The 22359-nt window shown below is 44.7% G+C and overlaps 1 protein-coding gene and 1 long non-coding RNA gene across 3 annotated transcripts in view; one reads left to right on the top strand and one right to left on the bottom strand.

Moving 5' to 3' along the window:
• The window catches only part of TMEM117 (transmembrane protein 117), a 330502-nt gene extending 310943 nt beyond the window's left edge, over nucleotides 1-19559 (bottom strand). Inside the window, exon 1 of one of the 2 annotated variants that reach the window (XM_089674007.1) lies at nucleotides 19311-19559. In XM_089674007.1, coding sequence (XP_089530133.1) covers nucleotides 19311-19321 — 11 coding nt within the window. In that variant the 5' untranslated portion in view covers nucleotides 19322-19559. Of the gene's footprint in view, nucleotides 1-17137; nucleotides 17201-19310 lie in introns of those variants that run through there. The other variant, XM_089674008.1, reaches the window with a different exon arrangement.
• Nucleotides 1086-1708, top strand: LOC149464736 (uncharacterized). The gene is made up of 2 exons (XR_016312305.1): nucleotides 1086-1322; nucleotides 1428-1708. It is a non-coding gene; the product is annotated as an uncharacterized LOC149464736 (long non-coding RNA).
• Nucleotides 19560-22359: the final 2800 nt, after the last annotated feature.

The following is a 22359-nucleotide window of genomic DNA, read 5'->3' as shown; positions in this document are numbered from 1 at the left end:
AGCAGGCCATGTGTACCTGAGTCTATATACCCAATGAAGGGTTTCCAAAAATTACTCAATCTGAGAAAATTGAAGCGGTTTCATTAGGATATGGCTATGTCACAGCATACAGTGCCAAAAAATAGGATAGCGTGTATATATATATATATATATTATCCTCCAAAGAGGGTTTCCAAAAAATTCCCCGAGTATGCAGGGTAAATTAGGCCCGTATAACATGCCTTCTTAACTCCATAAATGCTCTATAAATCTAAACAGCTGTAAGCTTAAATAACTTGCCACCGGTGGAAGATATATTCCCCTGAGGGATTGCCGTTTGCGAGCCGCTGTGATAGTAGCCTTATGGTAGTTTTTCAGAGGGCCTCGTGCCTTCCTAGCAAGGAGCTGTGACACCGCCGTTCCTTCCCACCTCGTGGGCGCCGCACCCTGTGAAGACGCCGAGCGTAGTGACGTCAATACGTTGACGCGTTTCGTCCGCCAATCACCACAGACTTCGTCAGTTCTGACGAAGTCTGCGGTGATTGGCGGACGAAACGCGTCAACGTATTGACGTCACTACGCTCGGCGTCTTCACAGGGTGCGGCGCCCACGAGGTGGGAAGGAACGGCGGTGTCACAGCTCCTTGCTAGGAAGGCACGAGGCCCTCTGAAAAACTACCATAAGGCTACTATCACAGCGGCTCGCAAACAGCAATCCCTCAGGGGAATATATCTTCCACCGGTGGCAAGTTATTTAAGCTTACAGCTGTTTAGATTTATAGAGCATTTATGGAGTTAAGAAGGCATGTTATACGGGCCTAATTTACCCTGCATACTCGGGGAATTTTTTGGAAACCCTCTTTGGAGGATAATATATATATATATATATATACACGCTATCCTATTTTTTGGCACTGTATGCTGTGACATAGCCATATCCTAATGAAACCGCTTCAATTTTCTCAGATTGAGTAATTTTTGGAAACCCTTCATTGGGTATATAGACTCAGGTACACATGGCCTGCTATATATACACTATATGTGTCTGGAATTTACGTATTGTTGACTACCTGGCTTCCCTCCCCCCTATACATCTCTAAACAAGCATCAAGGACCTGATCTTATTTCAAGTCGACGGGAGTCTTCTTGATCTTTATTGATGGTAATATACTCATATTGTGGTTCTTATTTTCAGGGGTTACTTGATGCCTGTGATATATACACTTATCTTTTTATATATATCCTCAGAATCATCTGGTACTGTGGACTTTGTTTCACTTGGGGTGGCTACCCAGGAAGTCCCTACATTTGAGAAGTCGGTATGACAGTCTCATAACTGAGAAGGTAATAGAAGTGTCCACGAATCACTGTAGAGGGAGGCTTGGTGAGGCTTGGATGCGATTCAGCTCCTACATTTTCTTATACACATTGTGTATTTTTGTATTCCAGCTTCCATATACCAGGAGGCTCCTGACATATATTGGGAACATATCTGCTGAATACATGGCTTACTCCAATTTAAGCTGGAAATCCATGGAAATCTAGGCGAAACCACCTCACCATTACTCTATATTGCCTTACATGGTGCTCTACTTGCTAAGATGACCCTATAATGAAGACGCCAAGTGCTTTTTAACATGATTTTATTTTGTTTGACATGTTCACCGTGCTCATGTTTAACCTCCTTATGATCTATGTGATCAAATAAAGTATTGCCTGGATTTTTTGAATCCATATTACTCCGTGTTGGTCATTTAGTAACCTTCTTTTTTCAGGTAGGAGTGCCCTTGTCACACTACCATATTGTTTGACAGTACAGGGATGACCAGAGACTGCGGACACAGTACAGGAGATGACCAGAGACTGCGGACAGCACAGGGATGACCAGAGACTGCGGACACAGTACAGGGATGACCAGAGACTGCGGACAGCACAGGGATGACCAGAGACTGCGGACAGTACAGGAGATGACCAGAGACTGCGGACAGTACAGGGGATGACCAGAGACTGCGGACAGCACAGGGATGACCAGAGACTGCGGACAGCACAGGGATGACCAGAGACTGCGGACAGCACAGGGATGACCAGAGACTGCGGACAGTACAGAGATGACTGCTGACCTTTGGGGAGGGAGGGGGAGCGGGTACCTGAATTTGACAGGTACCCGCTCTTACTTCCGCAGAGTTTTTTTTTTATCTTACCTGTTCCTTTATCCAGCCGCGCGCTGTCTTCCCGGATTCTGTAGTGTGGGCGCTCGTCGGACAGCCGGATGCCCAGTGCGCATGCGCGAGAAGCGCTGCGCTTTGTGATTGGTCCGGCGGCTTCTGGGATCTGTCATGTGTCCCATGTACCGCCTTACCATTCACAAAGAGCACTGCTTCTTGTGCATGCGCACTTGGGACCCGGCTGTCACGCACACTACAGCCGGGAAGACAGCGCGCCGCTGGATTCTCCTGGCGTGCCCACAGATAAGGCTCGGCGTGCCGGCTGTGGCACGCGTGCCACGGGTTCGCCATCACTGACCTAGATGAACATGAAAGTATATTCTGTGCCGCACACTCTCGAACCTGGTGGTTGATAGGATTTTTGTAGTTTTGATTTGCAAAAGCCATAATCTGTAGGACAGTGGTGTCTAAACTGCAGTCCGGAGGCCACATATGACCCTTTGCATGCTTTTATCCAGCCCATAGGGCACTATTTCATCCACTGATACCAACAATGGGGCATAATTCCCCCCACTGACAACAATGAAGGGTGCACAATTCCTCTAAATGACACCAACAATGGGGCACAATTCTTCCCAATGACACCAATAGTGAAGCTCAATTACTCTCACTGAAACAATTGGGCATTATTTTTTCCCACTGAAATCTGGACCTTTTCTACTTCCACTGGTCACAGTACGGCCCTCCTAAAGTCTAAAGAACTAAGATATGATCAGAAGATGGAAGCAATCATTGAATGTCAGTTTTTAAATCCATGTTAGATCAGTTATTACAACTCCTGGCTGAACAGTACTATGCAAACAGTACCACTCGGATATCGTGTGTACTCTCCAGCGCCTCAGGAAATGCACAGCCAAAAAGGAAGCCAAGGGAATCAGGACAGTGACAGCCAAAGGAAATGCTTCAGGGGTGCAGCTGTCAGGGCTCCCAGGTGTGACCAGAGATGTGTGACTGACGCAGGGAAACGCAGACCTCAGATATGTTATAAACAATATAATTTATTAACACTAACAATACAAACATAAACGCAGTGCAATACTAAAACATAATACAGTGCAAACAAACCAAACCAAACCACCCACAGATAACAGTACATACAAGCAAGCGTCGTCAGGCAGGCCGGGTCAATATCAATAGGGCAGGTAGGTACAGGGGGAGCAAGCGGAGATTGGTCAGGGTCACAAGCCAGGGATCAGAACAGGTAGCAAGCAGCGTGGTACAGAGGGTCAGACAGAGGGATGGTCAGGAGCGAGCCGGGATCAGAGCAGGAGAAGTCAGCAGCGGTTCAGAAACAGGATGCAGGACAGAAACAGGATACAGGGCCCAGGACAAACACACACCAAGGCAGAGTCTGTGGGTCTGGCCATCCCTCAAATACCCCAGCATAATCAGTTACAGGTGTTAGCTGGCTGCAAAGTTGAGTCTCTGATTGCTGGGAACACCCGCTGGCCAGCCCTAGTACTGCAGATCAAAAGGCAGGTGAGTCCCACCATAGCTGGCCAGTCCATTCCTGACAGCAGCCCTCCTCAGATGGGGAAATCAGCCACTAGATAGAGAATAAACAGGTGGCGCACACACCTAGTGCATTATCCAAGGTCTATTGAAAGGGATGAAAGGTAAAAACATACTCACAGACGAATCATGTATCTAAAAAGCATTTGCATAATAACGATGGCCACAACGGCAAGCAAGGTGTTCCAACTGTCAGTGCGGTCAAATGTCTGACGCGTTTCGGTGACGAGTCCCTTTCCTCAGAGCTACTGACCAGCCTCTGGTGCAGATGTGTAGTGGATGGATGATGGGAACCTTGCTGGCCTCCACCGAAACGCGTCAGCCATTTGAAAAAAAAATCCCAGTATATATACCGCCATTTGTAGACACTTTCCTGTAAACCAATCAATTTACACAAATTGGGGTTTTTTTTTTTTAGCAAAGACATGTAGCAGAATACATTTTGGATGAAATTAGATTTTTTTAATTTTTTTATTGGACATGTTTAATAGCAAAAAGTCAAAAATATTCTTTTTTCTCAAAATTGTCGGTCTTTTTTTTTTTTTTTTATAGCGAAAAAAATAAAAAAACGCACAGGCAATCAAATACCACCGAAAGAAAGTACTATTCATGGGGAAAAAAGGACATAAATTTAATTTTGGTGCAGCATTGCATGACCGCACAATTGTCAGTTAAAATAACTCAGTGCCATAATGCAAAAAATGGCCTGGTCAGGAAGGGAGGTAAATCCTCTGGAGGGCAAGTGGTTAAAACCCTGCCAGTTGTTTTTTTTTTAATTTGTCTGTGTCCCATTGGGAAGATTTTCCTCCACTCTTTTTAGGACTTATGTCCTGTAGAAACAACAGAAAGTAAAAACAAAATCTCTCCAAAGTAAGAAGAACCCCCTTTTTTAGCTGTCAAGGTAACAGGTGTCCCTATTGAAGGACTTAGAATTTCCTTCAATATCCGTCCAAGTGACAATAGAAGGAGGAGGTTACTCTATCAAGAGGAGTCATAAAGAGCAATAAAACCCTGGAACCCTTTTATATTTCACTACTCAAGCCAAACCTAAAGAAAATATTTCGCCTAGTATAAAAATGAGGTGGTATATAGAATGTACATAATGAGGTAGTATGATGTTGTGGTATAGGAATGTACAGCACAGTGTACATAATGAGGTAGTATGATGGTGTGGTATAGGAATGTACAGCACAGTGTACATAATGAGGTAGTATGATGGTGTGGTATAGGAATGTACAGCACAGTGTACATAATGAGGTAGTATGGTGGTATGGTATGGGTCTGGTTGCTGATGCTTCTGTCCAGCAAATTACCTGTTGCTTGTGGAATAGCATAGGTTGAGGTACACCAGGTTCAGCTGGAACAACCTGCCCTGAAGATGCAATGTGGAACTGTCTCAGCTGCCCACCCCCCTGCCTTTCCTATCCAGCAAAATGCCACTCTCACTATGCTACAGGTCTGACAGGTGGCATCAGTGGGACCACGGAGAACAAAGGTAACCACCCTCTAACAGGAAGTTGGATCACAGCGGCAAACAAAAAGGAATCTGGAAATTTGGAGGAGGCTGAGAGCAATATTTTTGAATTAAGAATAAATACTTCAATAGATTTTATTTTTTTGTTTAAGTTTATTTTTTTTAAACCCGCAATGGGTGCACGAAAACTAAACACCAGTAAGTGAATAAATAAAGTGCATGTAAGCACACTCAAAAAAGTGCACTTAGGATGTGTCTCTGGTCCACCTTCTGAAGAAGTAGGACCCCCTCCTGACAGGGGGTAAGGCACACTCAGGTCCACCTAGTCAAAAGGCCTGGTGGACCCCGCTCCTCATTGAAAGGGTTAATCTAGGTGTCTGACTTGCATTGTTCCCAAAGTACTCTGAACTGTATGTGTGTATGGAGGAGGGCCGGCCTAAACACTTATGGTCAGCCAATGCTGGCCATCCTATTACATGAGGGGCTCTGTGAAAGAGAGACCCCTTTCCCCAAGGCAGGGAAGGAAGGAACCAGATGGCCACATATCCTGCCCTAGTCTTCAGAGTAGGCCCAAGGACCCACACTCTCTATCCTGAGTGAAAAGGGGATACAAACATAAGTGCAGATGGCACACGTGGAGAACAAAAATAAACAAATACTATAAATATGCAAAAAAAAGGGCCAGTGTGAGTGCATTGGCTTGGCCTTGAAGCCTGGTAACATAAATTGTCCAGAAGGGCTAGCCCATGAAGCATGGTGCAGAAAAAGCAAGAGGCCAGGGGCGGACTGACAACTCATGGGGCCCCCGGGCAATAGGGGATCATGTGTCCTTGCCCAAACTCAAAAAAGCCTATGAAAAAGGTACCAGGGGCATCTCATGGGGCCCCCTAGCGACCCCGGGCCCTCGGGCAGTGCCCGAGTTTCCAAATGGTCAGTCCGCCCCTGGTCGTGACCTGGTGTTCCTTCTCACAGTGGTGTCCTAAACCCATAGTGATACTAAAAGCACCCCAAGGCGCCACTCCTGGGGAGGGACTTGACGCCATGAGTTCTCTGCCTTCTTAGCCCCTGGCCAGACAGGGGAGCACTAAACAAATCATCAGGCACTAGGCCTTTCAGAACCCTAAACACCAGTGAAACAGCTAAGTATGCAGTTGAAATACATAGAGTATATCAGAGTTATGTTACCTTTCAATTGCTTTGTATTGTGTCCATTATAATGGAACTATAGGCAAAGGTTTTTTTCATTTTGGATACAGTAAGGCAGAGTCATAGCCCCTGTCATTTTATTTTTTGCCATCTGTGTCCCATTGGGGAGATTTCCCTTCATATCCTGTCCCATAGCCATACAGGAAGTGAGAGGAAATCCCTGCAAATTAGGGGAATTCCCTGGGGACCCCTGGGTCACCAGAACTAGTGTCCCCATTGGAACATTGCTCCTCTATTACTTTTCTGGGGACAACCCAAAATTTGGGATTATCATTATCGTTTACGTTCACTTTCAATGATAATGGTAAACAGGACAAAGAGAGGCTGAATCTCATTAATGGAAGCACAGACAGCAAAAAAATTGGCAAGCATTCTAATTAATCTCCACTCTATCCAAAACTAAAAAAAAAGTTTTGCCTACAGTTATATTTAAGCCTTACTGCAAACTTGACTTTTCTCTACTGTAGTTTAGAAATGGAGATACAGTAGGTCACCTCCCTCCCTCTAGTCTGTGACTGGACGGTAAAAGATTTAAGTATACTATTGAGTTCATCCTTTTCTGCTGTAAGCATGTTCCCTCTTGGCAACAAGCACATGCAGAAGGGCCTTGTTGGCTCCTAGAGCTGGCCATCCCTCTTCCAGTGCACTTGTTCAGGGGGTTACAAAAAAGCTAATCCCAAAGCATAGTTCGATACTTACAGTTGTGTCCAAAATTATTCAACCCCCAATGCTGTAAAGGGGTTTAGGGACTATAGTGTACATTTGGAATTGTATTCAGAATCAAATCCTACAAGGACGTTGTAACTACCCAAATGCAACTAAAATGACATCAATTGTTTATGTAATACAGTAGTAAATGGTTCTTATGTGGTTTCTTCATTGCCACAATTATTCAACCCCTTAAAGACTACCACTCTGAAGAACAGAGGTTCATACAGGTGCTTTCCATCAGGTATTGAAAACACCTGTGGATGTCACCGAGCAGCAATCAAGCATAATAAGCACCAATTAGGCAGCTTTAAAATGACTGTGATACTCAGCTCCTTCTAGACATTTACTGGTGTGGTTACAAACATGGTGAAGGCAAGAGAATGGTCCAGGAAGACAAGAGAAGAGGTGATTTCTCTTCACAGGAAGGGCAATGGCTATAAGAAGATTGCAAAGATGTTAAACATACCAAGAGACACCTTAGGAAGCATCATTCGCAAATTCAAGGCAAAGGGCACTGTTGAAACGCTACCTGGTCGTGGCAGAAAGAAGATGCTGACTTCGACTGCTGTGCGCTACCTGAAGCGTAGAGTGGAGAGAAGTCCCCGTGTGACTGCTGAGGAACTGAGAAAAGATTTGTCAGATGTGGGTACAGAAGTTTCAGCCCAGACAATAAGACGCACACTGCGTAATGAAGGCCTCCGTGCCAGAACTCCCAGGCGTACCCCCTTGCTGTCTCCAAAGAATAAGAAGAGTCGACTGCAGTATGCCAAAAGCCATGTGGACAAACCACAAAAGTTGTGGGATAGTGTTCTGTGGACTGATGAAACAAAATTAGAACTGTTTGGGCCCATGGATCAACGCTATGTTTGGAGGAGGAAGAACAAGGCCTATGATGAAAAGAACACCTTGCCTACTGTGAAGCATGGTGGAGGGTCAATCATGCTTTGGGGCTGTTTTGCTTCTGCAGGTACAGGGAAGCTTCAGCGTGTGCAAGGTACCATGAATTCTCTTCAGTACCAGGAGATATTGGATGGAAACGTGATGCAGTCCGTCACACACCTGAGGCTTGGGAGACGTTGGACCTTTCAACAGGACAATGATCCCAAGCATACCTCCAAGTCCACTAGAGCATGGTTGCAGAGGAAAGGCTGGAACATTTTGGAGTGGCCATCGCAGTCACCAGACTTAAATCCGATTGAGAACCTCTGGTGGGACTTAAAGAAAGCAGTTGCAGTGCGCAAGCCTAAGAATGTGACTGAACTGGAGGCCTTTGCCCATGAAGAATGGGCGAAGATACCCGTAGATCGCTGCAAGACACTTGTGTCAAGCTATGCTTCACGTTTAAAAGCTGTTATAACTGTAAAAGGATGCTGTACTAAGTACTAAGATTGAATGTCACTTGGGGGTTGAATAAAACTGATAATGCTGTGAGCACAGAAAAGACATTTGTGGTTATTTCATTATAACTGTTATGTTATATTTGTCTGACCTACAAGTGCCTCTTTAATGTAAATGTAAGCAAGATGACTGAATGATCAAAAGCAATGTCAAACTGGCCAAAACACTCAATTTCAGTGGGGGTTGAATAATTTTGGACACAACTGTATGTTTGTTGCATTAAAACTAAATTTAGGAATACCTAAATGCATTATTTGCTGATTGGTTTTTTTTGTATATCTGTCTGGAATTCATCTTTAACCGCTAGCCTATAGGGCACTTATAACCCCTTCCTGCCCAGGCCAATTTCCACCTCTCAGCGCTGTCACACTTTGAATGACAATTGCGCGGTCATGCAACACTGTACCCATATGAAATTTTTATCATTTTTTTGAGACAGAGCTTTATTTTGGTGGTATTTTATCACCTCTGGGTTTTTTATTTTTCTTAAACAAACCAAAAACCACTGAAAATTTTGGAAAAAAAAAAGTTTTTTCTTAGTTTTTGTTATACAATTTTGTAAATAAGTGATTTTTCTCCTTCACTGATGTGCGCTAATGAGGCTGCAGTGATGGGCACTGATAGGCTGCACTGATGGACACTGATAGGTGGCACTGATGGGCACTGGTGAGGAGCCACTGGTAGGTGGCACTGATGGGCATTGACAGGCATCACTGATGGGCACTGAAAGGCGGCACTGATAGGCGGCACTGACTGGCACTGATAGGCAGCACTGACTGGCACTGATAGGCGGCACTGACTGGCACTGATAGGCGGCACTGATAGGCGGCACTGACTGGCTGCACTGATAGGTGGCACTGATTGGCATTGATAGGTGGCACTGACTGACACTGATGGGTGACACTGAAAGGCAGCTCAGATGGGCACTGACATGTGGCATTAATGTGCACTGGTAAGCACTGATATGTGGCACTGATGGGCACTGGCACGTGGCACTGTTCAGCACTGACAGCTGGCACTGATGGACACTGACAGGTGGCACTTCCGGGGCCACACTGGTCATCAGGGCACACTGATCATCAGTGCCCTGATGATCAATGTACATGTCCCCTCCGAGGAATGCCGATTACCGGCTCTCCTCTCCTCACGAGCTGTCAGCATGATAACTCGAGAGGAGAGAAATGCTGATAACCGGCATTTCCCTGTTTACATGTGATCAGCTGTGATTGGACACATCTGATCACATGACCGAGCCGACGTCTTCAGCTCTTTCCGTGGATCGGTGATCTGCTGTGTCCGAGGGACACAGCACACCGCTGATCGCCGCGCTACGTGCTCCCTGAGCCGCACATGAGAATGCGGTGAGAATGGGAGGATGTCATATGATGTCCTCCCAAAATGAGAGAACCACCTTGCGCCCGTCATTGGACTATATGGCAGGCGGGAGGTGGTTAAAGTGGTTGGAAACCCTTACATATACCCAGCAAAGCCTCAGATAATAGACAAAGATGAAACAAATCCTCCTACATAAGTTGTCTGTTTATCTGAAGCTCTCTTCTCTACGGCCTTGTAAAACACACATTTTACACAGCATCTCTCAGCTCTAGAAAGCAGGGGACGGGAATCTGATGTCACACACTGCAGAGCTAGAGCACAGAGCTCCGTGATAGATGATTGGAGGTAAGTGACCCATCCTCTTCTTCTCAGGTCCCCTGCTGGCACTCCTGGCCCCTCCCCTTTGCTGAGTGCCTTGAAAGAGCCCCCACACAGATTGGGGATCAACATTGCCCCCAGCTCCTTCCTTACTGGCTGTAATTGTCATTGGCTCCTGCTGCTGTGTCTGAGAAGTGAGAGGGTCAGGAGTGCCACTTGTGCAGATCCCTGGTTTGAGATTGGGCTCAGGTAAGACAAGGTGGGGCTGGGGGGTAGGCTGAAAAAAACCTTCAGCCTTTCTTTGCAACTACTTTAATGGCATCCTTGCTAATCAGAGGGCAGGATGTTCACTAACTGTCCAATGAGCAGGTTGGAGGGAGACAAGTGATCTAGGAAGTTGCTTTGCTGAACTAGGAAATACACTTGTATTGCCGTGTTGTGTGGCACGAGAGTAAATCACAAAACTGACCTAAAAGAATTAAAAATCTACTGGAAGATAAAACAATAAATGTGTATTAAAGCTGAACTCTGGCCAAAGAGCTGAATATACAAATGGAACACATGTATGTGTTCAGCGTTACCTATAACTCTGTCTCCTCCACTCTACTCCCTCTCTCTGTAGGGGTCCCTCATGGTTCCGTCCTTGGACCCCTTCTCTTCTCCATCTACTCCTCCTCCCTTGGTCACTTGATAAACTCCCATGGCTTTAAGTACCATCTCTATGCTGATGACACACAAATCTATCTTTCTACTCCTCACCTCACCCCTTCAGTCTCCTCTCGCATTACTAACCTACTAAGTGACATATCAGCATGGATGTCACTCCACTTCCTCAAACTCAATCTTTCTAAAACCAAGCTCTTAGTATTCCCTCCAGCCCGTGCCCCCTCCCCTGACTTCATCAAGATGAATAACACAACTATTAGTCCCTCCCCTCATGCCAGGGTACTAGGTGTAATCCTAGACTCCCATCTGTCCTTTCAGCCCCAAATCCAATCACTGTCCAAATCCTGTAGACTTCACCTCCGCAACATCTCCAAGATACGCCCGTTCCTAACCTCGGAGATCACTAAACAACTTATTCCCTCCCTTGTTATCTCTTGCCTTTACTATTGTAACTCCCTCCTCATTGGCCTACCTAATTGCAGGCTATCCCCTCTTCAGTCTATCATGAATGCTGCTGCCAGACTCATCCACCTTACTAATCGTTCTGTATCTGCCACCCCTCTCTGCCAATCCCTCCACTGGCTTCCCATTGCCGAACGGATAAAACTCAAAACATTGACAATAACATATAAAGCCATTTATAACTCTGCCCCAAATTACATCACCAATCTTCTCCCAAATATCACCCCAATCGTCCTCTGCGCTCCTCCCACGACCTCCTGCTCTCTAGCTCCCTTGTCTCCTCCTCTCATGCTTGTCTCCAAGGCTTCTCCAGAGCCTCCCCCATCCTCTGGAACTCTCTACCTAAATCTATCTGACTACTCTGCACATTTTTAGGCGATCTCTGAAAACCTATCTCTTCAGGGAAGCCTATCCTGCCTTCAGCTAATAACCAAATCTTTTATTTCTCCCATCAGTTCATCCCCCCACAGTTATTACATTTTGTACCACTAGCCCCTCCCTCTTAGATTGTAAGCTCCAAGGAGCAGGGCCCCCCTAACCCTCTTGTATTGAACTGTATTGTTGCTGTATTGTCTCCCTTTATATTGTAAAGCGCTGAGAAAACTGTTGGCGCTATATAAATCCTGTATAATAATAATATTATATGTGGGATTTTACCTGCCAAAGAATTTGCATTTATGTCCAGCCAGAAGATTTACACAGTTCTGCCCCACAGCACAGTATTATCTGGTGGGGCAGGAGACATGATTTTCCCTGCTACAGTTCACTCCACTCTCTCCTCCTATCAGCATGCTTCTTGAGCTGCAGCATAGCTGATTGGCGTCTTGTGCTGTTTCTATCTCCCCCAGTCTGAGCTCTGCTGTACAGGGACTGCAAGAGGCTAATACCAAGTCAAATTCAGGTACTTACACTACTTGCATTTAAAAATAATATATTGTTGCATTACTAAATATTTGGCTGCATTATTTTGTTTCTTTCATATCTGCCTGGAGTCCAGCTTTAAAATGGTTGTAAACCCTTACATATATCCAGTGAAGTGACTGGCCTCAGGTGATACACAGAAATGAGATGAAATTAATCCTCCTACAAAAGTTGTACCTGACAGCAGAGAAAAGGTTACAGCCTCCTAAAGCACACATTTTACACAACATTTCTGAGCATCAGGAGGCAGGGGACAGGGATCTGACATCACACACTGCACAGCATAAAGCAGGGAGCTTGGTGTAATCTGAGACCTGAGTGGAGGTAATAGACACAGCCTCTACACAGTCTCATAGAGAAACATGCACAGCAGCTGAAGCTGTCAATCACTAGCTGTGTACTGGGGGTCTCCAGGGATTGTTTGGCGTTAGAATAAATGAAAAAGAAGTGACTTATGCAAATAGCAGAGGGAGGAGAGGAAATCAAGAAATGACACTAGGTGCTTTGGATTGAGGCAAGTACCTTCTATAGAAAGTTATGATCTGAACTAAAGGCAAAACTTTTTTTTTAGTTTTGGACAGAGTGGAGAGGGATTAGAACCCCTGTCAGTTTTTATTGCTATCGGGGTCTTCATTACCTCCTTGGCGCCGATGCCAACTGCCAGGAGGCGGGGCGGGGTTTTAGGGTCATGTGACTGCTGTGATTCGCTATCACGGCGGTCACATGATCGGGAAAGGTCCGGATCGAAAAAAAAATATTTTTTTTAATAGATCACAAATGTGCGGCAGCTCGGTGTCTATACCCAGACGCTGGGAGGCCGCAAATTTGCGTTCGGCCGGCGCCAAGAGGTTAAGGAGATGCACCCTCTCTCTTTATCTTGTTTACCATTATCATTGAAAGTGAAAGTAAAAGAAAATCCTACATTTTGAGGTGTCTCCAGAAAAATAATACAGGGGAAATATTCCAATGGGGACACTAGTTCTGGTGACCTGGGGGTCCCCATGAGATCCCTTAATTTGCAGGGATTTCCTCTCACTTCCTGTATGGCTATGGGACAGGAAGTGAAAGGAAATCTCCAAATTGGACAAAGATGGCAAAAATAAACCTTACAGGGGTTACGACCCTCCCTTACTCTATTCAAAATGGAAAAAAAAAGGTTTGCTTATAGTTCTACTTCAAAGGAAATAAACCTGAGGAAGCTGAGAACAAAGAGGCCCAAACGACAGTGTTTAAAATTCTACAGCTCAGTCGGCACACACACACATTACAATCTGATCAACTGATTTCTGATTTCCCATCTTAATCAATTTTCTCATCTGACCATTCACTGACTGAGGCCTCATGCGCACAGAACGTTTTAAAAACGTTCATTGGCACTGGCGTTGTGGCAGAAAAACACCTGACGCTTGAAAAAGTTTCTAATGCTAAAGTGTTTAGGCGCGTTTACAGGCATCAAGCTCTTGGGTGTTAATTCATTTCACTGGCCAGAATAATAATTTATTCTGGTCACTAAATTTAATTAAATCTCAAGGGCTAATTGTGCCTAGCGTTAACACGCGTTTAGGTGCGTTTACACACATCATGCGTTTCTTTCTGTCAATAAACTACTGCTCCTGAATGCACTGGCAGTGGGGTTTTTTAAAGCTCCTAAAAGCCCTGTCACTAAAAGCTTCTAAACGTCTATGCGTGCCTGGACACATAGGATACCATGGAGGGGCGTTTGGAAGCTGTAAAAAAAAATGCCTGACGTCCCTAAAAGTGGACGTTTTCACCAAGCTGCTAGGTGATAGTTTGGTAGCCCACTCCAGCCTTGTGTAGGTCTACAATCTTGTTCCTGACGTCCTTGGACAGCTCTTTGTCCTTGCCATGCTGGAGAGTTTGGAATCTGATTGTTTTATTGCTCCTGTGGACAGGTGTCTTTTATACAGGTAATAAAAATGAGATTAGCAGCACTCTCTTTAAGAGACTGAAAGACACCTGGTAGCAAGAACTCCTGCTGAATGATAGGGGATCAAATACTTATTTCTCTCATGAACATGCAAATCAGTGCATAATTTGTTAGACATGCATTTCTTTTGAATTTTTTGTTGCTTTTCTGGCTCTCAGTGTTACAATACACCTACCATTCGATTTTTAGACTGATCATTTCTTTGTGAGTGGGTGAACATTCAAAATTAGCAGGGGATTAAATACTTATTTCCTTCACTGTACCTGTGCGTTTTGCATTTTACAGAAACGCAGTACAGTCCATTTAACATGATTTCCTATGGGACATCTCCGTGTTTTTACCCAGTGCGTTTTTTGGAAAAGGTCAGGGACTTTTTTAGACGCAAAATTTTTGGTTCAATAGACTTCAATGGAGACGCTGTAGAAATGCATGTAGATACGTTTGATACGTTTTAACCTGCCCAGCAACAAGTTGGAGAAGAATGCAAAAAGCATCAAAAACACGCAAAAATGCATAGCAAAAAGCACTGCAGAAGCAGATCAAACGCAAATTGCATAGGTGTGAACCTAGCCTTAGGGCTAGGTCACACTAGATGCAGTCCAGTGCATTTATTTTCTGCATCAAAAATGTATGCACAGTGTTTTCTATGTATTCTAATGACCTTAGTTTACGTAAGTTCAGTCAGTTCCAGTCAGTTTCTGATGCAGAAACTTCCAGCATAGTCAGTTTTTAGGTATTTAGGAATAAAAGTTTTGCCATGCATTCCTATTTTAACCAGTTCCTGACCGCGCTATAGTCAAAAGACGGCTACAGCTCAGTCAGATAGTCCTGGGAGGGCTTCCATGGACGTCCTCCCAGACCCAAGCCTCCCCCTCCCCCGTGTGCCCACTGGGCATGATCTGCGATCACTGTGTTTTTCGGACGCAGCTGGTCATGGATCAAGGTAAAGGGCCAATCTCCAATCACAGCTGATCACAGTGTAAACAGGCAATGCTGGAAGTCCTCTCCTCACGCTGGCAGCATGTGAGGAGAGCTGGTAAGCAGCATTCCTCAGAGGGGACATCTACACTGATCAGTGTAGTTCCATCAGTGCTGGCTATCAGTGCCTCCTCAGTGCTAGCTGTCAGTGCCCACCAGTGCTGGCTATCAGTGCCCATCAATGCTCGCTATCAGTGCCTCCTCAATGCTAGCTGTCAGTGCCCATCACTGCTGGCAATCGGTACCCATTAGTGATGCCTGTCAGTTCCCATCAGTGCCACCTATCAGTGCCGCATATCGGTGCAGCATCATCAGTATCACATATATAAGTGTTTGCACGTTTATAAGTGTTTGCAATTTTTTTTCAACTCTTCCAGTTCCCGATGCTGTCCAGAGCCTTTTTTCATCATGAAAAATGCATGCAAAGAATTTTCAAGGTACTCAAATGGACAAAACACTGAACACAGGATGTTCCTACCAAGTTTGTCAGACATTGTAATGACTAATTCACACCTCAGACCTCTCCCACCCTCGGAAACAAAAGATATGTTAATGACCATTCACACCTCAAATTCCTCATGAAGACCCCCTGCCAGGTGACCTTAATTACTCACTCCACCAGACACCTTTCCCACCCTTGGAAACAAAAGAAATGTTAATGAGCAACTCACACCTAATTATCTCAACACATACTGCTGTGTCTGCTTCTACTCTCTGTATTTCTCTGAAACAGTCTGAAATAGTTAATAATTTACCACTTTTCAGTGCATTCTGGGCATTTGGGAGGTTCTCCTGTGCTTATCTTTAAAAAAAACACTTCTGAACGCAAACGCAGCTAAACACGGTATGCAAACGCTGCAAAACGAACATTTTTCAACCTGCGTTTTCCTGCTGTCAATTTTCAGCTTTAGGGAGGATAAATCCAAGTACAATGTGTAATAAAGAAAGCTTGGAAAGTAAGGAGGAGCTTATTAACTAGCAGACTGCTGCCCTTAAGTCCTCCTGCACACTTGACATTTTTACAGCAACTGTTTTTGGCTTTTGATGTTTTTTTCTACAGCTAGTAAATCCCCCAGCATATTATCCTATGTGTCCATGCACACAAAATCAACATTTTTTGGCTGGAAAAAAACCCAGGAGCAGTGAGTTTCTACAGGAGTTTTTTAGCTGTAAAAACACTCTAACGCTGAAAAACACAGTAAAACGCTGCAAAAATTTTTTTTTCTGTAAAAAGAGCGCTAAAAACGCTAATAAACACAAACGTGGAAAAACAATTGGGGAAACAACGAATGTGTGTGATCTGGTCAAAGCAGAAGTAATCAGTCATTGGTCACTTCTGTACTCTTGGTGGGAATCGTCCTTGTCTGCTGGTTGTTCGATCATAACAAAACGTCCAGGGTGCATGAGCACTGACTGGGGAAAGAACGAATGTGTGTGATCTGGTTAAAGCAGAAGTAACCAGTCATTGGTCACTTCTGTACTCTTGGTGGGAATCGTCCTTGTCTGCTGGTTGTTCGATCATAACAAAACGTCCAGGGTGCATGAGCACTGATTGGGGAAAGAACGAATGTGTGTGATCTGGTTAAAGCAGAAGTAACCAGTCATTGGTCACTTCTGTACTCTTGGTGGGAATCGTCCTTGTCTGCTGGTTGTTCGATCATAACAAAACGTCCAGGGTGCATGAGCACTGATTGGGGAAAGAACGAATGTGTGTGATCTGGTTAAAGCAGAAGTAACCAGTCATTGGTCACTTCTGTACTCTTGGTGTGACTAGTCCATGTTTGCTGGTTGTTCGATCATAACAAAACATCCAGGGTGCATGAGCACTGATTGGGGAAAGAACGAATGTGTGTGATCTGGTTAAAGCAGAAGTAACCAGTCATTGGTCACTTCTGTACTCTTGGTGGGAATCGTCCTTGTCTGCTGGTTGTTCGATCATACAGGTGCTGATCCATTGACTACTAAGCTCTTCCCTATAATTTTCTATATTTTGTCCAAAACATACCTTCTGCAGAAATATCTGGTCTACCCTAGGATTGTGCCCCTCTGTGATTGCCGTATGATTGGCTGCATCCCAGATTTTAAATATGGCCTCTGCGTTTGTCTATTTTTAAATGCTGGCACCTATGAGCCATACAGAGCGCTGATTACACAGAGCGCTGACATTTCCGTTCCAGGATTTAATTGGAAGCAAAACTTGTTTTACCAGTTCTGTTAAATCACACACCTGTGTCTTCACAGCAAACTGCAAAACTAGCAAATGACACTTGTAACAAGTGTCATAACAGGGTGTCTGTATGGAAAGTCTGTGCTTGTTGTAACATCTGCACTTGAGAAACATTTACAGTGTAAATTGTATAGTTATTTGTGGGTTAGTTTTTGTTTGTTTTTTTGAGATCTCTCTGTCAGCCCAGGTTCACACTGGATCCATCTTTGAGACTTCAAGTGAAGTTGTATGATTCCAAAGTCACTTCAGGTGCGCCTTGGAAGACATCTGTGCAACTTCATGCACATATATCTATGCAAGTCACATCTGAAATCACAAAAAGTCGAGCAGGAACTATTTTCAAAATCGGTCCGACTCCGGCAGATTTGAATGGTTCCATTGGTGACAATAGGGTGCGACTGTCAAGTCGCACCGGTGTGAACCAGGGCTTAGTGTCACCAATAAAACATCATTTTAGGAGTTCCCCTAAAGTTCCACATCAAGCACCCTGCATATGGCCTGTTAGCAAAGGCTGGGCTTGGATTACAATGGTGATAGGCAAAGAGTAGCTACCTATAGTAAGGCCGGCCATACATGGACCTAAGGATAATCGACCTAAGGATAATCGGCCAATTTTCACTCTATTAGTGGGTTAATGGCACCACCTGATTTTCGTGGTTCCTCCTCTTTTCGGTGATCGGGCATGTTGGAAAATTTGTGAAAGACGACCGATTTTCAACTCAATGATGGTCAAATCGTACAAAGTCTTTTCAAAAAGAATATGCACATGAGCTGTGACCTGGAAGGAACAGAAGTTTTGTATGTTATATGGGGTGAACTTTATGACTTGGTCAGACAATTTTCGAAATCAATGATGGCACCATCAGATTACCAAGCGAACGACGTTTCCGATTTTCGGACGAAAAATCGTTCGGAATTCGAACCATGTATGGCCTGCATAAGTAACTACGTCTATATACTATAACTGCACTGAATATATTCAACAGTTCCATCAGTGCTGGCTATCAGTGCCTCCTCAGTGCTGTCAGTGCCCATCAGTGTTGGCTATCAGTGCCCATCAATGCTCGCTATCAGTGCCTCCTCAGTGCTAGCTGTCAGTGCCCATCAGTGCTGGCTATCAGTACCCATTAGTGATGCCTGTCAGTTCCCATCAATGCCGCCTATCAGTGCCATATATCGGTGCAGCATCATCAGTATCACCTATCAGTGCCTATCAGTGACACATATCGGTGCAGCCTCATCAGTGCCCATCAGTGCAGCCTGTCAGTGCTCATCAGTGACACATATTGGTGCAGCCTCATCATTGCCCATCAGTGCAGCCTATAAGTGCCCATCAGTGTAGCCTCATCAGCGCACATCTCTGAAGGAGAAAAATCACTTCTTTATAAAACTTTATAACAGACACCAAGAAAAACTTTTTTTTTCAAATGTGTGGTCTTTTTTTGTTTGTTTAGCAAAAAATAAACACCCCAGTGGTGATTAAATACCATCAAAAGAAAGCTCTATTTGTCTCAAAAAATGATAAAAATTTGGTTTGGGTACAATGATTGTCATTCAAAGTGCAACAGCGCTGTAAGCTGAGAATTGGCCTGGGCAGGAAGGGGGTGAAATTGCCCGGTGGGCAAGTGGTTAAACTCAATGGGTCATTTTGCAAAGTCAGGGGTCACCTATGCATTAACTTATGCTAGATCTAAATGAGATTGTACAATCAGATTGTGCAGTGTATGGTCAATGTTAAAAGAGATGAGTTCATTTAAGCAGCTCCTAGTAGCTGTCATGATCATCAAGATGTTTATTGGATGAAGGGTACAGACACCTTGACCTGTGACACTTCCATGGAGAAGCAGGCTGTGCCCAGGTGTCAGAGGAGGATTCTATGACATCCCTCCGGTGCAGCCTTTCTCTGTGTCCGGATCTGTGATTAGACCTGACCCCAGAGTCCGGGACTTACCAGCGATTCATGAATGTAGCCCGAGAGGTGACCGCTTCCAGGGCATAGCTTCAGCTTCCAGGAATAGCCATGCAGACATCAGACCACGCCCTCCTCTGGCTGCTCCTCCGAGCTGTCACTGCTCACACAGATCGGGGTCCTGGGGCTGACCTGTCACCGCCTGTCATCGGACGCAGCCGTGTCATCGGACAACACAACGGAATCAGGAAATCATCATCACAGCACTTTACTGACCGAATCCCTTTAAGTGACGTCATGGCATTTAAACAATAGCTGCACATGGGAGGGATGCCATCTGAATGGAGTTCATAGGGAACCTGCATTGTTTGTACCCCGGAGATCTGGATGTGTCATGTTTTCTAGTATGTTCCAGAAAGTGATCAATCAAATCAGTCCTGGCTAGGGGAGATCTCAGATGGGTGGTCTACAACTGAACTGGGGGTGCTGCAGGGAGAAGAATGGGGTGATTTGTTAACTGAGGGTAGGGATACCAACAGCTCTTCTGAACCAAGGGCTCAGTCACATGAGTTTTGGTCTCTGAAGAGCCATCCACGTTTGAATCGCTCTTCAGAGAGCATATGACAGGCAGTGAAAATGTGTTGTATAGCCTCCATGACCTCTTGATCACCACTCCTGTGTACCTCAACCACTTGCAATGTGGGGCACTTGCAGAGTGACAGGGGATTCCATTTCTGCTGTGGCTTCTTGGCTGTAGTATGTGTCCGCAGGGATAAGGGGGTACCACCAGTCCTCTTGTACAGGGCCCAGACCAGCCATTGGGGCCCAGGTAGCTGGGTGAATCAGATGTGGGCAGGGATGGTGATAGGTGGGCCCCTCCCCTGCACCCAAAACCCCCACGCACGCGGCGCTGCTGGCTTCCCTTTTCTCCTTCCCACCTGCAGCTACAAGCACACAATAGGATCCTTCAGGATGGAGAGTGGGGGAAGAGTCCAGTAAATGTCACATTTACCAGCCCATTCCTTTCCTGAATGAACACAATGAATGATTGATGCCAATCACTCACTGTTTTCAATCATAACTGAATCCTAGTAAACTGTGTTTTTTTTGGGGGGGTAAGGGGTCTTGTCAGGTTGGATGTATGGGGCCCCATGGTTTCTAATAGTAGTCCTGTGTGTACACTCCAAGCCACTACTTCTGCAGCTAAAGAGGGTAGCAGTTGGGGATGGGTGGTAAAAGAGTGACTCACCCAGAGCATTTTTCCACCCCTAGTGTAAAGTAGCCCTAAGGAACAGGTTTGGATTCTTTGGGCCATCCAATGATTAGAAAAAGGACAGTTGAATTATAGCGGAACTTCAGGATCTCTCTTTATGCCAGCTTGGCATGATGCAGTTATCCATACCTTATATCTGGAGGATTCTGAGAAGGTGACATTCAGTGTAGTAGTTGGCGCTACATGCAGTGATTGCTGCAAAGTGCCCAAGCAGCTTCCCCTCTGCATATTAAAAATGGGGTCGTTCGCTTGGCATTGCCACCATTCAGAGAAAGTCTGATATATTTTTTGATGAATACAATGCATTCTCTGATTGGACAAAGAGGGGATCATGACATCATCCACCCCTCCTCTTCACTTCATCCAATCAGAAAACACCTTGTATTCATTGAAAAAACAATACAAGGCGTTCTATAAATGGCAGCGGTGCTGAGCCAGCAACCACCAGATTGCTGCTATCGCAGTATGTAACTCCGGATACTGCTGTGGTGTTCAGCATCCCCAATGGCCCTCCAGATATCAGAAGAGGTATGTCAAGCTGGACCTCCAGATATCAGAAGAGGTATGTCAAGCTGGACCTCCAGATATCAGAAGAGGTATGTCAAGTTGGAGCAATAAAGATAATTCCTGGAGTTCTGCTTTGAATCTGAAGTTTAGGTATGACAATTTTTACACAATCTAGCTTGGACCAATATAGATATGTATGTGCCATACCTGTGGGATCCCCGTGGAAGTGGGCTTGTTTAGACTTGTTGGGGGAGGGTTAAAAACACATGGTTGAGCCTTGTTTTTATTGCCTCCCTTCATAACTGCAAAGGCAGCAGACAGTTGTTCACATGCTTTGCATAAAAAATGATCAATCACACTGTCTTGTTTGGCAGGCAGTGCTGCAGATGAATGGGACTAGGTTGTGGCGTGTTGGTGGGTTAACACAGGCATTGAGGAGACATTGAATTTTCTGCTCACTGCCAGTCAAACACTTATGAAAAGTGATCTGAACACGGATCGCTTTTCAGTTCACCTGGCATTACTGGAACGTGCATCAGCGTGCACAGATAACACGCATTTTGCCACATTTTTCAGAAGCATGCTGCACATGCATGTCACGCTTGAGGTGCCATTAATTGTTAATGGCACTCTAAGTGTAAGTAGCAGCTGTACAATTTTTATCCACACCAAACATTCTACAAATGCGGCAAAATGCATGGTGAAAAAAGCGTGCTATGCTCTGCTGCAAAAAAAAGGTTGTGGAGCTTCTTTGATGGTTTTGACACACGTAGCACTGCCCATCCAAGTGAATGGGCTGCCCTTTGTGCAACAAGAAGGAATATGCAATAGACTCTAAAAAAAAAAAAGAATGCAAATTCCCTCTAGGCTCAGGTGTGAATTCAGGTGTGCCTTCACTCACAGAACAATATCCCTCTAGCCCTATGTTACAAATTCTTTACATTTCTGAGCTAGGACATAATGACATTTCCACAGTGATACATTGTTTTCTTATACTGTACTGGCCAGTGCACAGTTCCTCATTGTTATTTGTACGTTCCTAAAATTTTAACTGCCTATACAATGAGGGAATCTTTTTATTTTTCTTTGATGATTTGACTCTTTTATTATCCCATTTAACATTTCCCCCCAAAAAAACAAACAAAACATGCAAATGTTAGAGAATTTGACCCGATCTATTTATAATTGTATTCACCCAGAATTCACGCATTTTCCAATTGATCTCAAATAGAAAGTGTATGACTCTTGTGCAAATATTTATAAATAGACCCCTATGTTATACTTCTCAGAATTGCATTTCAAGCAGAAATC

This window comes from Staurois parvus, unplaced genomic scaffold, assembly GCF_062004578.1.
Source record: "Staurois parvus isolate SC_StPar_1 unplaced genomic scaffold, SC_StPar_1.0 ptg000147l, whole genome shotgun sequence".
Classification (NCBI taxonomy): Eukaryota; Metazoa; Chordata; class Amphibia; order Anura; family Ranidae; genus Staurois; species Staurois parvus.
The sequence above is the reverse complement of the archived record's forward strand: the minus strand, read 5'-3'. Positions and strand labels throughout refer to the sequence as shown.